The 14,417-nt window shown below is 48.2% G+C and overlaps 1 protein-coding gene across 1 annotated transcript; it reads left to right on the top strand.

Annotated features, from left to right (window-relative positions):
• Positions 1–813: 813 nt before the first annotated feature.
• Positions 814–12,815, top strand: LOC113902084 (guanylate cyclase soluble subunit beta-2-like). Its single transcript, XM_027557057.1, has 6 exons — positions 814–1,188; positions 2,805–2,953; positions 3,699–3,842; positions 7,703–7,857; positions 10,826–10,977; positions 12,739–12,815. The coding sequence occupies exons 1-6, from the start codon at positions 873–875 to the stop codon at positions 12,813–12,815; spliced, it is 993 nt and encodes a 330-aa protein (XP_027412858.1). The 5' UTR covers positions 814–872.
• Positions 12,816–14,417: the final 1,602 nt, after the last annotated feature.

Here is a 14,417-nt window from a genome sequence, read left to right as displayed (position 1 = left end):
TATGCACAATGATGTACTTTAAGGTAATTCACAATATATGGAATGATGAAATAGACATAATATAATCAATGTTAGCTTATTGCTTAAATACAGTACAGTATAATCCATGTACCCAGCAAACAATGACACCTATCTATATTTAATGCTATGAAAGAATACCTATTACAGAATTTAAGTGAAAAATTGAGATTACTCAAAGAAGATGGCTGATAATCCCATTTTTGGGGAGTAAAAAGATATACCCCCAAATAGTAACAGTAATTATTGGTGGTGTGATCATGGGTGATTTTTATTATTTTCTTCCACTTTTTTGCATTTTCTGCAGTGAATGTCTACTGCTTTTATAATAAGAGAATAGACATCAATTGTTAAAAGTAATAGGTATCTTGAGCCCAGGAAGCAAGGTTTTTCCACAAATTCACTGTGGGAGTGCAGTTGGGGCGTGCTGACGCCAGCATCTAAGGGATGAGTGAAAGTCCTAAAGGAAAGATGGAAAGAGGTAAGAGAAATCTAAATGAAAGAAGGGTCAGAAAAGTCCCCAGAAGTGAGATAGATTCCAGGAAGCAGGATTAGCTCTACGCCCTTAAATGGCAGAAGGGCCCAGCGAGGAAAACACTTGTGTTACAGGAGAGGTAGTTTGGAGGTCATGGACGGGAGTCCCTTCAAGGTTAGAAAAGCAGCCGTGGAGAGAGCTGCTGTGGACAGAGCAGGAGTGCAGGACATGGAGACAGACAGAAAGGAGAGGACTTTGAGGACCTTCGGCGGAGAGGGGAGGAGCACGACTGAGCGAGCAGGGCGGGCCACGGGGGTGACGGTCGGGCGCCGTGTGACATGCCACCTTGTCCTATCTCTCTCCCGGGCGGGAAGGCCAGATGGTCTGGATGGAGCCCCTGCGTTGCATGATGTACCTGTGCTCCCCCAGGCTCCGCAGCCTGCAGGAGCTGGAGGAGCGCCGGATGCACCTCTCCGACATCGCCCCCCACGACCCCACCAGGGACCTCATCCTCCTCAACCAGCAGCGCCTGGCAGAGATTGAGCTGTCCAACCAGCTGGAGAGGAAGAAGGAGGAGCTGCGGGTCCTCTCCACGCACTTGGCCGCAGAAAAGAGGAAGACCGAGACCTTGCTGTACGCCATGCTGCCTGAGCACGTGGCCAACCAGCTGAAGGAGGGCAGGAAGGTCGCCGCAGGTGAGGGGTGCCCGGCCCGCACAGGGCGCCTTGATGGCTGGGGGCGCCAGCTCTGAAACCAGGAGGATCAGGGTTTGGAGTCTGTCTCCATTGCTTGTTAGCAACTGTGGTCTTGGACTTACTACTTAAGCTCCATAGCCTAGCTTTCTTCTTTCTACCTTGAGAATAATAATACAGTGACCACATAGGGTTCTTCACCACAACTGGAAATGACGTGGTAATGAAAGTGTCAGTGGCTCAGTTGTGTCTGACTGTCTGTAACCCCATGGATTGTAGCTGGCCAGGCTCTCTGCCCATGGAATTCTCCAGGCAAGAATATGGAGTGGGCAGCCCTTCCCTTCTCCAGGGGATCTTCCCAACCCAGGGATGGAACCTGACCCAGGTCCCCAGCATCCCGCATTGCAGGCGGATTCTTCACTGTCTGAGCTACTAGGGAAGCTGATACATTCATGCTAAATAAATAAAGGGATGTCCCTAAGGACCATTCTGGGAGAGCAAGCTTTTTCTAGAGGGAAGAAGGCCATGTTCATTCCAAACTCACTTTCCGCTGGTCACCAGCGAGTGTTCATTTCACCAGGCAAGCATGGGAAGCTGAATGCCAGGGTGCTGTCCTGGGTGCTGGGACTCAAAGAAGCTTATAGTCTTGTGAGTTTGACTGGTACCTACAGAATACATTAATGGGGTAACCGAAAAAAAAGGAAATTTATGTGCATTAAGGAAAAGTTATCTTGCCAGGATCTCTGTTAGATAGGTTATATATGCTCTCTCATTTAATTTTCTGAACATTTCCGGAAGGGAGGTGTTATTAGCTAAAATGGTGGAGCAAGTTCACTCCAGTTTATGAGTAAAAGAGCAGGAAACCCATCAGAAGTCCATTTAACTCCAAATTTCGTCCTTCTTTCCCCACCATGGAAGTTACTCTGGAAACATAGATAACACAGAAATTCATGGTTTATAAATGTCAGAAGAGAAAGAGACAGGGGTTAGGCGTGGGGGTGAAGGCTGATATATAGTGTGTGGTACCTGAGTTGGGCCACCTTGAGTTCTGCAAAAAAAAAAAAAAAAGGAAAGGCATTTCAAGAGAACAGCATAGCAAGAGTCAAGGTAAGGCACTCCGAGGGTAAACACGGCAGGGTGTTGTGCCTGGCACACAGGGGTACATGGTGGAGGGTTGCCTGCTGAGTTCTGAGCGGGTGCACCTCTGGGAATAATCTCCCCTCCATGGAACTCTCCCTTCCCTTCGTGTCTCCTGTGGTTCAGGCTTTGCTTTAACTCACCGACCTCTCTTGTAAGCAGTGCCCACCCAGACCATCCTGACATCCCCGGTGGTCTGCACACCCTATTAAGTGTTTGCACTCTGTCTGCTTCCCTAGACCAGGCACTCCTTATGGGCAAGGACCCCTGTCTGCTTCATATCACACGATTCCACCAGCATGATGACCAGCTCATAACAGACACGCAACAGATGTCTGGTGGGTGGATGGTGAATGGTGATGCGGACCTGGCTCCTTCTCCCTGTGCCACGGTCAAATTTGGTTCCTAAAGGCTACTCGAATCCAGAATTAAAAGAATTGTTATTCTACATCCTTGGCTCTGACACCTGGTTTATGTTGCAGGAGAATTTAAAACCTGCACGATTCTCTTCAGCGACGTGGTGACGTTTACGAACATCTGTGCTGCCTGCGAACCTATCCAGATAGTGAACATGCTGAATTCAATGTACTCCAAGTTCGACAGGTTAACCAGCGTCCATGAGGTCTACAAGGTAAGCGTGTGGTGCCTTGGGCTGTGTGTGTCCCTGTGTGCCGGGGCAGGGTGCGTACCTGGTGTTGGGTCTTCATTTTTCCTCTCCCCTCACTAGTCTAGGGTTTGGTGTGGATGCCAGAGGGGATGGGAGGAAGAGCTAAAAATTTAAATTTTTCAAAAATCCTTCTATACTGCCCAGTGCTAAGGTTGCCTTCAAGAAGCATACTGAATACTATGCCTTCATTTCAGCAGCAAGTCTAACCTAAATGTGTATCTAATATATGCATTATATGTGGATCTAATAGACAGCTTCGTCCTCTCTGGGACTTGCCTCTGCCAAAAGCAGAAAGAACTTTTGGCTTCCTCGTGGCACCTCCTGAGTTATTTTTTTTCTCACCTCACCCTCCCTCATGCTCCTCACACCCATAGAAAATAACCACCAGCTTTTAATATGGTCCTTCCATCAATGTGTGTGTGTTAGTCGCTCAGTTATGTCTGACTCTTTGTGACCCCAGGGACTGTAGCCCACCAGACTCCTCTGTCCATGGGATTTTTCAGGCAAGAATACTGGAGTGGGTTGCCATTTCCTTCTCTGGGGGTGGGGGGCGGGCAGTCTTCTCAACCCAGGGATCAAACTTGGTTCTCCTGCATTTACAGGCAGGTTCTTTACCAGAGAATGACCAAAAAAAAAAAAAAAAAATGTAGTGTTATATTTAGCACATTAAGAAAACCCTCTGAATTCCCTCCTATTTCCCCCCTTATAGGCGGAAACAGGAGATGCTTATATGGTGGTGGGGGGTGTACCAGTGCCCGTTGGAAGCCACGCTCAGAGGGTAGCGAACTTTGCCTTGGGGATGAGGATTTCTGCAAAAGAAGTGATGAATCCTGTTACCGGAGAACCCATTCAGGTAAAGAGCAACCAAGTTCTTTGCTTAATACCTGTTACCTCACACAATATAGTAGAATTCTATTAGTCTGCTCGGATGGCTCCTGGGTATGTGACAGTAATTAAAATGGATCATTTCTCCCAACTCGTCTCTTCTTTTGCATACGTTAAAGTAACAGAGATATTAGGGTGTTATTTCCTCTGCTGCTACTGCTAAGTTGCTTCAGTCGTGTCCAACTCTGTGCGACCCCATAGACGGCAGCCCACCAGGCTCCTCTGTCCCTGGGATTCTCCAGGCAAGAATACTAGAGTGTGTTCCCATTTCCTTCTCCAGGTTATTGCCTCAGCTTCTCTCAAATTTGAGAAGAGGCTTCAGAGTTCGGGGTTATGATGGGGTTAACGCAGGCTTCCTTTGTCCCTAACCCTGGCTTAGTGGATTTCCATCCTTAGGAAGCCAGCTCATTTCCAATTCCTGCCTTTTTGCTCGAGCATTTTCAACAAGTGGTTCAGGTTGACTAAACAGCCAACTTCTCTTTGCTTAGGGAAGTTGTGTATCCGACATGCCGTCTGACGGGTTCGGAACTCAGGCTGAGGTGTGAAACTGCCTCCAGCCAGCAGGCCAGACACCATGGTGCCGTAAGATATTCACAATAGCTTTCCCTCCAGCACGTGGCCACGAGACATCTGCTTGCCTTTCTCACAGGAACACAGGAAGCTGCTTTTCCAAGTATGGAAGTTTGTTCACACTATAAAAGTTGGACGCTTTTGATGATGAAAAGTAAATGCCGTCTTCTGTCTGCTCGGCTGAGCCCAGCGATCTCGAGGTGGTTTGGAACAGAGTCTCTGTCCTCTAAAAATCGAAATCCCTTCACAGCTCCTGTCAATCAGATCTGTGCAATCAACTAAACAACCAGCTAAAAACAAAGCCGGCTATAAGATGGAGTAGGATTTTCCCTAGCGATAGCCCCTGTATAGGGGATTCTGAGATGTGCCACATTCACCATCACCTTAACGATTTAGAGGCTGAGAAGCACTGCAGGTACTGGCAGTGGTGTCTGTGGCAGTCTTCACAGCAAAAGCTGGTCACACGTCATGTCCGTGATACTGGCCCATTGCAAACACACAGAGACAGCTGTTGTATAAAATCCCCAATGTCATAAATAAAAAATCAGGAAGGGAGGTAATGAGAAGAGAAGAGACAAGAAGGTCAGAAATGAGATAAGTGTTTTGGTTAAAGAATTCTAATGAAAGCCATGCGCACGTTTGTGCATGCTAAATCCTTTCGGTCATGTCCAACTCTGTGTGACTCTGTGGACTGTAACCCCCAGGCTCCTCTGTCCATGGGATTCTCCAGGCAAGAATACTGGAATGGGTTGCTATGCCCTCCTCCAGGGGATCTTCCTTACCCAGAGATCAAACCCGGGTCTCATGTCTCCTGCACTGGCAGGCAGGTTCTTTACCATTAGCGCCACCTAAAAACCTCCAGTGAAAGCCACTGAAGAATATGGAAAATACATTGTTCTGTAAACAGAGTGTTTGTGAAAAGGCATGGCAACAGAGATGGTAATAGCACTACACCAATATGACTGAAAATGAACAATGAATTCCTAGAAACTTGCATAGTGGACTTACCAAGGGGGAAAAAAAAGAGGAAAAGATGTTATCAATTCTAAGGATAGAAATAGGGAATAGGGACTCCCCTGGTGGTCCAGTGGCTAAGACTTCGTGCTCCCAATGCAGGGGGCCCGGGTTCAATCCCTGGTTAGGGAACTAGATCTCACATGCAGCAACTAAAGATCCCATATGTGCAACTAAGACCTGGCATAGCCAAATAAATAAATATTAGAAAAACAAGAATAGTGACATAGGAGCCTCATTAAATATCTATCAGAAACTGCATATCATGTGAGTTTATTTAAGGAAGTAGAGGAAAGGGCTGGAGACATCCTCTCCCTTAAGAGAACTGTGCTGCTACTTCTACAGTTTTAAAATTAATACTCATTGAGCTTTTTCATTCTGTCACTTGTAAAGCCTATAATCCACATTTGCTGAGGTCACCCTTGCATGAAAGTAAGGTGCTTTAAAGAATTCAGAGAAACGAGTTTAAAACCTTATTTTAAGGAAAAGAAAATCTGGCATGGAAAGATGAAAAAGACAAGTAAACCTGATTGGGATGTAGAAAGCTGCAAGAGAATTCTGTTTCCACGTGCACGCTCAGTTGTGTCCGACTCTTTGTGACCCCACGGACTGTGGCCCACCAGGCTCTTCTGTTCATGGGATTCTCCAGGCAAGAATACTAGAGTGTGTTGCCATGCCCTCCTCCAGGGGATCTTCCTGACCCAGGGAATGAACCCAAGTCTCTTTGTGTTTCCTGCATTGAGGGCAGATTCTTTACTGCTGAGTCACTGGAGTAGTTAAAAAAAAAATCACATAGCAAAGAAATAGAAATGAACCAAATTCCAGAAAGTGGCAAGACCTTTCAAGAGGACACCCATGATGGTTCTTCCCCAGGAGACAGTAGAAGAAATAAGCCACCAAAGGGGAGACTAAGACGAAACCCACCTAAAGTTTAGTGACATTTTCATGGCCACCTTGGAGCTGGAATGACGGGTTAGAATCCCAAACAGCTCGACTTTGATAAGTTCTAGCCACAGAGTCTCTACCCACTTACCAACATTTTCCCCAGAGATCTTCACAAATGCATAGGTTCATTCGGTCAAAGGCTATGGATAGGGGAGGAGACCTGAGAGAGAGCTCCAGTTCCAGAAGTATACTGGGCCTTCCCCAAACACAAGTTGCTGGCCCATGGAAGAGTATTGTTAGGGAAAGAGAACCATGACACATTACTCCAAGGTACGTATGGAACTCATATGCTGATGCTTTAATCCCTGCTACCTCATGAAGGTGACTGAATTGGACTGCATTGGCAGACAGGGCCGTATAAGAGGTGAACACATCAAAATCAGGCTGTTAGGGTGAGTTCTACTCCAATCTGACTGGTGTCCTTAATAAGAAGAAAAATCTGGAGACAGGAAGAGATACCAAGGATGTGTACACACAGGGAAGAGACTGAGAGAACACAGCAAAAAGGCAGCCAGCTGCAAGCCAAGGAGAGGGACCTCAGGATCAAACTGGCTGACACCTTGACTTGCATTTCCAGACTTCAGAGCTGTGAGAAAGTAAATTTTTGTTGTCTGAACCACTCAGTTGTGGCATTTTCTTGGCCCCAGCGGACTAATGTATTCATCAAAAATTTAGATGTCTGCTTATTAAGGAAAAATGTATATATAAAGTCACAGAATGGGAAAAAATATTTGTCCTTGTGATTCAAGAGTTCCATTTCTAGATATTTTCCTAAGAAAAATGAAAAATGTATGTCCACAAAAAGATCTGTATGAGAATGTTCATAACAGCTCCAAATGGGAAATAACCTAAATGTTCGTGAAGACTGGACTAATACATTGTGATGTAATTCTTACAACAGAATAGTATTTAGCAGTAAAAGAATGAACTGCTGATACATATAATGTGGGTGAATCTCAAAAACATGGATTTTGATAAATGAAGTCTGATACAAAACAGAATATGCTACCTGACTTCATGTATGTGAAGTTGGAGAACAGGAAAATTCCTCCTGGGGAGAGGAAATAAGAAAGTGGTGACCTCTGCAGGGAGAGATGGAACTTAACTGGAAAGGGACAAGATAATTTTGCAAGGTGATGAAGACAGTCTGTGTTTGATTTTGATTGGTGGCTCAGGGGTATTTGCCAAACTGTTGGAGCTAAATACCTTGAAGTCTTTTTTATTTTATGTAAATTATACCTCAAGAGTAAAAGCAAGGGTATTTGATGGTCCCTTTTCAGTCCGGTTCTCTCTGTACAGATCAGAGTGGGGATCCACATGGGACCAGTCTTGGCAGGTGTCGTGGGGGACAAGATGCCACGGTATTGCTTGTTTGGCGACACTGTGAACACAGCCTCTCGGATGGAAAGTCATGGGCTTCCCAGCAAAGTGCATCTCAGCCCCACGACCTACAGGTACCACTTATTCATGCCTCTCTTTGCCCCTTCTTCTCCCAGAAGGTACAGAGTGCCTCACAGCCATCAGATGGGGGCAGTATACTTCCAGCCACGCTTACCGGGGACCTTGAGGCAGACAATTAATGTTGTTGAGCCTCTTCCATGAGATAATTTTTCCCCTCAAAGAACATGTGGTCCAGTTCAGGAACTGACAAATTATAGTCAAGGGCCGTTATCTCAGCCATTGCTTGTTTCTGTAAATAAAGTTTTATTGAAACCCAGCCAGGATCTTTATCTGCGTCTTATCCGTGGCTGCATTCATGCTACCACAGCAGAGCTGAGTCGTTGTGACAGAGACTGTGGTCCCTAAAGCTGAAAATATTTCCTATCTGGTCTTTTATGAAGAAAAAAAGTTTGCTGACCCCTGGTGTAGTGCAGGAAGAAAGAAATATTCACAGATAATTATTTTTAAAGTGTGAGAAGTGCAGTGGTCATGTTATGCATGAAACAATACTTACAGTTTGCTGAGAACTTGTTAGAGGCCACATTCTCTAAGTTCGTCAACATAAGTAAGTTAGTCGCTCAATCATGCCTGACTCTTTATGACCCCATGGACTGCAGCCCATGAGGCTCCTGTGTCCATGAGATTTTCCAGGCAAGGATACTGGAGTGGGTTGCCATTTCCTTCTCTAGGGGATCTTCCTGACCCAGGGATCTAACCTGGGCCTCCTGCACTGCAGACAAATTCTTTACTGGCTGACCTACAAGGGAAGCCCTCGTCAACATATGTTAGTCCATTTACTGTTGCAACAACCCTATGAAGATATACTATTATCGTTCACATCTACAGATGAGAAAAAAAAATCAGGCACAAAGAGGTAATTCACTCACTTCAGGTCACAAGTTGGCTAGGAAGGAAAATGGCCTGGATATAACCCAGGGAGTCAGGCTTTAACCATCCATTCCCATGCCTGTGGGAATTATTGTGTGTTGTGGGGCACGGGAGCCCAGCCCAGTAAGGAGATTCTGAGTGGAGAAGGGAGTTTCCTGAGCTGGGTCTTGAAACTCCAGAGCAGAGTTTAGCCCAAACTGGGATATTGGAGTGAATATCCAGCAGTACGAACACAGACGTAGAATAAGGGCAGAGAACTACAAATGATTTAGCATTGCTGGGGTGGAAGCTGTGAGGCAGAAAGTGGGGAGAGCTGTGTGTGCCTCCCTGAGGGGCAGGGCTCACACCGACGGTGAAGACTGTGAGCCCCTAAGGAGTGTGAGCTTGGACACAATGGCAAGGTCAGGGTCCTGCTTGACACTGACCACTCAAGGCCATGTAAGGGCAGGTTTGCACATCAGGAGATGGGAAAGACAAGACTTGTTAGGAGTTTGGTTTGAACCAGAACATTCGTTGGTAGGAATCTAAGGATAAAATCAATTAAATTTGGTAATTGCTAGAAATGGGAGCTGAGAAAGAGGGAGGAGCCTTGACTATCTCCCAGGTCTCCATCTTGGGCAACTCGAGCCTAAATCTCATCATCTGAGATGCGACAAGGGAGAGGGATTCCAGTCTAGGAGGCAGATGATGATCTCAGGTTTGGAAGTATTGAATAAAAGGAACTGGGAAGCATCTAGAGAGAGGTGGCATTAACTCGCTGGGTGAGATTTGGAGTCAGGCTGTTGGTTGGGGAACCAGACTTGGAGTAATAACACGGAGGTGGTAATTAAACCATGAGAGTTGGTGAGATCACCTGCAGAGGGATGCCATGTGAGAAGGACAATGGGAAGAACTAACATTTCACTGGCAGATGGAGGAAGGAGTCATGGAAAAGGCAGGAGAAGCAAGCAGAGAATTCAGGAAGAGAGGCACCCTTCTGGCTATTTTTATGGAGGAAGAATGGAACAAAAATATCAACTATAATTGGGCTTCCCTGGTGGCTCTCTGATGGATTCCATGGAAAGGAGTGAAAAATAGTCAGAGGTTTGGAAACATTATCAGAAGTTAACTGTGGTCAATGAGGGGTGGGAGAATGAATAGACACTGGATTGTGGGTTGAAGGATAAAAGGAACGAGCATTTGTATGGCATTAAAGCAGATGAACAAGTAAGAAGATTTTTACTTCTATTTGGGATGAAAGAGACCTTAGCAAGCTGGTTAGGCTTAGGGGAGGAGGCAAATGGAGAGGGAGCTGAAGATCAAAGAAGAGGTGGTCCGGGGGCTGGGCCTTGAGGAGGTGGGAATGGATTTTGGGTGGGTGCCCTTCAACAAGATACTTCAACCTCTGAAGTTGGGGGAAAGGGCAGGTGTGGTCAATGGGATGAGAAGGCACAGGGTCTCGGCTCTAAGGGTTCCCAATTGTGGATAGATCAGGTCACAAAGTGGGCTTCGCTGGTGGCTCAGTGGTAAAAAATCTGCCTGCAATGCAGGAGACACAGGTTCAATCCCTGGGTTGGGAAGATCCCCTGGAGGAAGGCACAGCAACTCACTCCTGTATTCTTGCCTGGAGAACCCCCATGGACAGAGGAGCCTGGTGGGCTACAGTCCATAGAGTTGCAAAGAGTCAGACACAACTGAGCAGGTAAACAAGTCACGCAGTAGGATTATGGTCAGCAGCATGTGAGCGAGGAGCTCAGGTGCCTAATGAGGGGATATGAAGAGCCTGGCGAAGGTCTGAAATCTCCACGAAACCAGCCAAAGCCAAGGACAAGGGAAGACTGATGAGTGCTGAGCCCTGGCTGAGGCAGCTAACTGTGAATTGGACGCGATGTTAGTCTGCACTGGTCTGTGGTGTGCCTTCGGCATCTCTCTACAGCCAGTAAATGCATAAACACATGCAGTTTCCTAGTCACTCTGCAGCCCTGTCTCTTTGCATGGGCCCCTCCCTGTTCACTTGGGTCTCGGACTTCTCGCACATCATCCTGCCCACTGCAGCCCACTCTCGAGTCACAACTCTGTGACCTGGGGCATTTTTTTTTTCTCTTCTCTGTGCAGAGCCCTGGAGAATCAAGGGTTTGAAATAACCGAGTGGGGTGAAATCGAAGTGAAAGGGAAAGGGAAGATGACCACCTACTTTCTGATCCGAAACCTGAAGGCCTCAGAGGATGAGATCATGGGGAAACCTCAGGCTCGGCTTGATTCCGAGGGTAAGCAAGAAAGAGAAGCCTCATCAATACTCCTATTGGATGTTTTTTCCACTAACAACTTCGGCTCCGCTTAGTGGGCTTCCCTGGTGGCTCAGTGGTAAAGAACTCGCCTGCCGATGCAAGAGATGCAGGTTCGATCCCTGGATCAGAAAGATCCCCTGAAGAAGGAAGTGGCAGCCCACTCCAGTGTTCTTGCCTGGTGAATCCCATGGACAGAGGAGCCTGGCAGGCTACAGTCTATGGCGTGGCAAAGAGTCACACAACTTAGCAACTGAAGAATAGCAACAAACGTATTTGAGGGCCAGCCTGGGTATCATCCCACCCACCCCCAGGCTATGACCTTCTACTCAGTCACGGCCCCTGATGAGTCATGTGACCATTGCACCTGAATCCTCTCTTGCTGATGCACGCAGCCTCAAGAGTCCTGCATGCGTTCATTTTTAAGGCTCTTCCCTGTCTAAGAAAGGGGCTTTCCCCCCTCAGCCTCTACTGCGGCTGGGGGAGGATTTCAGAGCCTCCCTCTGCTCCTCAGCCTCCAGGGAGGCTCCAGACAGGGTTCCCCTTCACACACTGGAAGGTTCCACCTTCCTCATTGTCTGCTGGCTTCCAAAACTAGGAAGAAAGATAAAATCTGTGACTCACTTGGTTCCAGGAATGGCAAGAGGGTGAGTTTAGGTTAAAACTAATCCAGTAGGTAATGCTTCCTGAACGTTTGAAGCAAACTCGTGAAGGAAATGCATTTATTCTGATTGGAACTAATCTTTAGTTGCTCCTGGGGCCTACAGAGAAAAATCTCTAAATCCACAGTTTCCCCATTTATGTAGCTCATTTATGCGGGAGGTCACTTGGGGATGCATGAATTACGGTTCCTATTTTTAAAAGTGGGGTTATACCAATGGAGAGATGGGAATTTGAGAACTGTTTCAATGGCTTTGGTGGGGCTGTCATTCTAATACCAGCTCACTTTAGTGTGCCTGGCAGCTGTGATTGATTTTGGCCACATTTTATTGCTGGACACACTTGAGATAGAAAGATCTAAATGAAAAAGTAGAAAGAGTTTTGGTTAATAAAGACCAGGAGGTACCCTAATTAGAGTTTCTGAACTTCTAGGCTCTGAGTGCCTCACCCACCTAACAACATCTGTCCTTCTCACCAGCACGTCCTCCCCGAAGGATGGAGGGCTGTACGGGATAAACAGACTAGGTGTACCTGGCTCAAACCACGGACTCTTCCCATTTTCTCCCTGTGGGGGTGCTTGAGCTGGAAATTTGAGAAACAGGATTCTAGTACCCGGTCTGGGCCAGTAGAATCCAACCCACTTTCAGTTCTGAGCTGGAAACAAAACAGGAATGAGTAAAGGGTCTCTTGGTTGCAGATCTCACAATGGACCCAGAAAAAGAGGAGGAAGAGAGGGTGTGAAAAAGGGAGGGGACAGCCCCTCCCAGACCCCAAACAGCATGTGGGTATAAAACGGGAAAAGGCACTCTTTGGGCATAGGTTGTCCCCAGACGTGGCTTATAATAGAGGAAAGTCACCCCTTCTTCTAGGTGAATGCCAGCCCCAGCCAAACCCCTGGTTAGGAATCTCTGTGCAGAGAAACACAACCCTGTGTGTGGAAACCAGATGCAGGGGGATCTCTATCTCTTTTCATTTTCACGCTTCTCAGTATCTCCCTCACCTTTCCCCCCATCAGCCTAGGATTTCTGATGATGAGCCTTGGTTGTCAGGCTCTGGGGTGTCTGCCCCTCCTATCCCCACCAGAAACAGGAAGACTGGGATCCCTCAGGAAAGACCCCATGCTGACACTGCTCGAGGTCTGGGGGGACTCGAGAACGTGACCCCTGAACCTCCAGGGACAGTGGGAGTTTCCCTCTCATGGCCAGATAGGGTTGGACTGGAGGCGTCTCCAGTGTGCAGTGGGGGAGGGGTCTGGGCACCCTCCGTGTCCTGTGTGTGTATTTAGGGGGTCCCCAGGGGCTCAAAGAAAGGCCCCACCTTGACCCACACTCACAGCCTTTCCCCTCACGCCTTTTTTGCAGAAGCAAGTGATCAGGGAAGTCAGGACGGCAAGACTCTGGCGGTCATGAGGTATGCGGACAGCTGGCAGCTGCACAAGAGTGACACAGCCCGTGGTAAGTACCCCAGATGGCTGCAGAGACCCCCAGACTGCACTGGGCCAGAGGCCTGGCTCCCGGGGGAGGGGAAAGGGCCAGAGAGGGGCCCCTGGGCGGGATGCTTCTGATGGCTGTTCTCTGTGTTTTGAGCAAGTTTTTCTCTATGCTCCCCACCCTACCTGCCTCCCCATCCCAAGTGTCCCAAGTAGGGGCCCCCTCATTCTGAAAGGGCCCTCGCTGCTCAGAAAAGCTTATTAGTCCCCATGAACCCACAAAATGAGGTTTCTCCGGACATGGTGCCCTCCATACAAGTCACGTTATACCTCAGTCACATGGCTAATCCCCTAAGAGGTGGGAAGCTTGAATTTCAGAATGGTTATATGATTTATCGAAGGTCCCACAACCAGCGAGTGAGTGAAGCTGGACTCGCCCCTCAGCCTGTCTGTCTGGGGCAGACCACGGGCGCCATCCTGTGGGAACGCATGCAGTCGAGGCCCCCAGGCAACTGTGCTTGGACTTCTTGGCTTCAGGACGGCCATGTTTCTGTCAGATCCTCTGGGCCCCATGTGGATTTCTGATTGTTGGGTGTGAATAGCGGAGGTGTGGACAAGGAACAGCCCCCACGCTGTGGGTGAATGGGAAACGGTGCTGTGTGAGCCAGAGGCTCGGAGAAATGAAGACCCAGCCCCGGGCTCCTCTGTGGGCGTCATCATGGTAAGGGCTCCTGTCAGGAGCCACCCATCTGTCAGGACTCCCTCTGAAGGTCAGGCTGTTGGACCTCGCTCCCTCAGAGACCCCTCTGTTCCCCAATCTCAGGACTCCAGTTGAGGCTCTCCTCACCGATCACGTCTGCCGTCAGCCTGGGTATTAAATGTGGGAATGCTCTCTGGTGGCTCACATTTCCCTTGCTCTGGGCTCCGAGGCCTCACCTGTGAAAACCCTGGCTCCTGAAGACCCTCTTAGGGCCTGGTCAGCACCCCCCGGAGCTTCAGGGGTGAGGAGCTGCCCCCCCAGAGTCCTGAGGCCAGCTGAGAGGTGATGCCCGCCCACCCCCAGCCATCTCTACGGAGGCGGGCCTTGGTGACCTCCTGGGGTTGAGGGGTGGGGCAGTCAGTGCAGGAGACGCTTCAGCAGGACCCAGGCTGCACCCAGGACCTGATTTCCTCATTTGCACGTCAATGACACGCTTTTCTTTCCCTCCCCACTCAGTATTTGGGTGTTAGATGCGTCAGTGGAGAGACACCCCAGAGCAATTAAACGGGAGTATTGAGCCGGAGAGAAAATCTTGTGTATTTGACTCGGAGATTTAAGCAACCACCTTTCAGT

Source organism: Bos indicus x Bos taurus, chromosome 12 (assembly GCF_003369695.1).
Source record: "Bos indicus x Bos taurus breed Angus x Brahman F1 hybrid chromosome 12, Bos_hybrid_MaternalHap_v2.0, whole genome shotgun sequence".
NCBI classification, from domain to species: Eukaryota; Metazoa; Chordata; class Mammalia; order Artiodactyla; family Bovidae; genus Bos; species Bos indicus x Bos taurus.
Note: the sequence above shows the minus strand (reverse complement) of the source record. Positions and strands in the feature narration are given on the sequence as shown.

What these genes read in the sequence shown, in the direction of transcription:
- LOC113902084 (XM_027557057.1), top strand. Translation starts at nt 873, where the DNA reads ATGGTCTGGATGGAGCCCCTGCGTTGCATGATGTACCTGTGCTCCCCC. An exon ending in GGGCAGGAAGGTCGCCGCAG is followed by an intron (nt 1,189 to 2,804) that starts GTGAGGGGTGCC and finishes TTTATGTTGCAG; the next exon opens with GAGAATTTAAAACCTGCACG. An exon ending in CTCAGCCCCACGACCTACAG is followed by an intron (nt 7,858 to 10,825) that starts GTACCACTTATT and finishes TTCTCTGTGCAG; the next exon opens with AGCCCTGGAGAATCAAGGGT.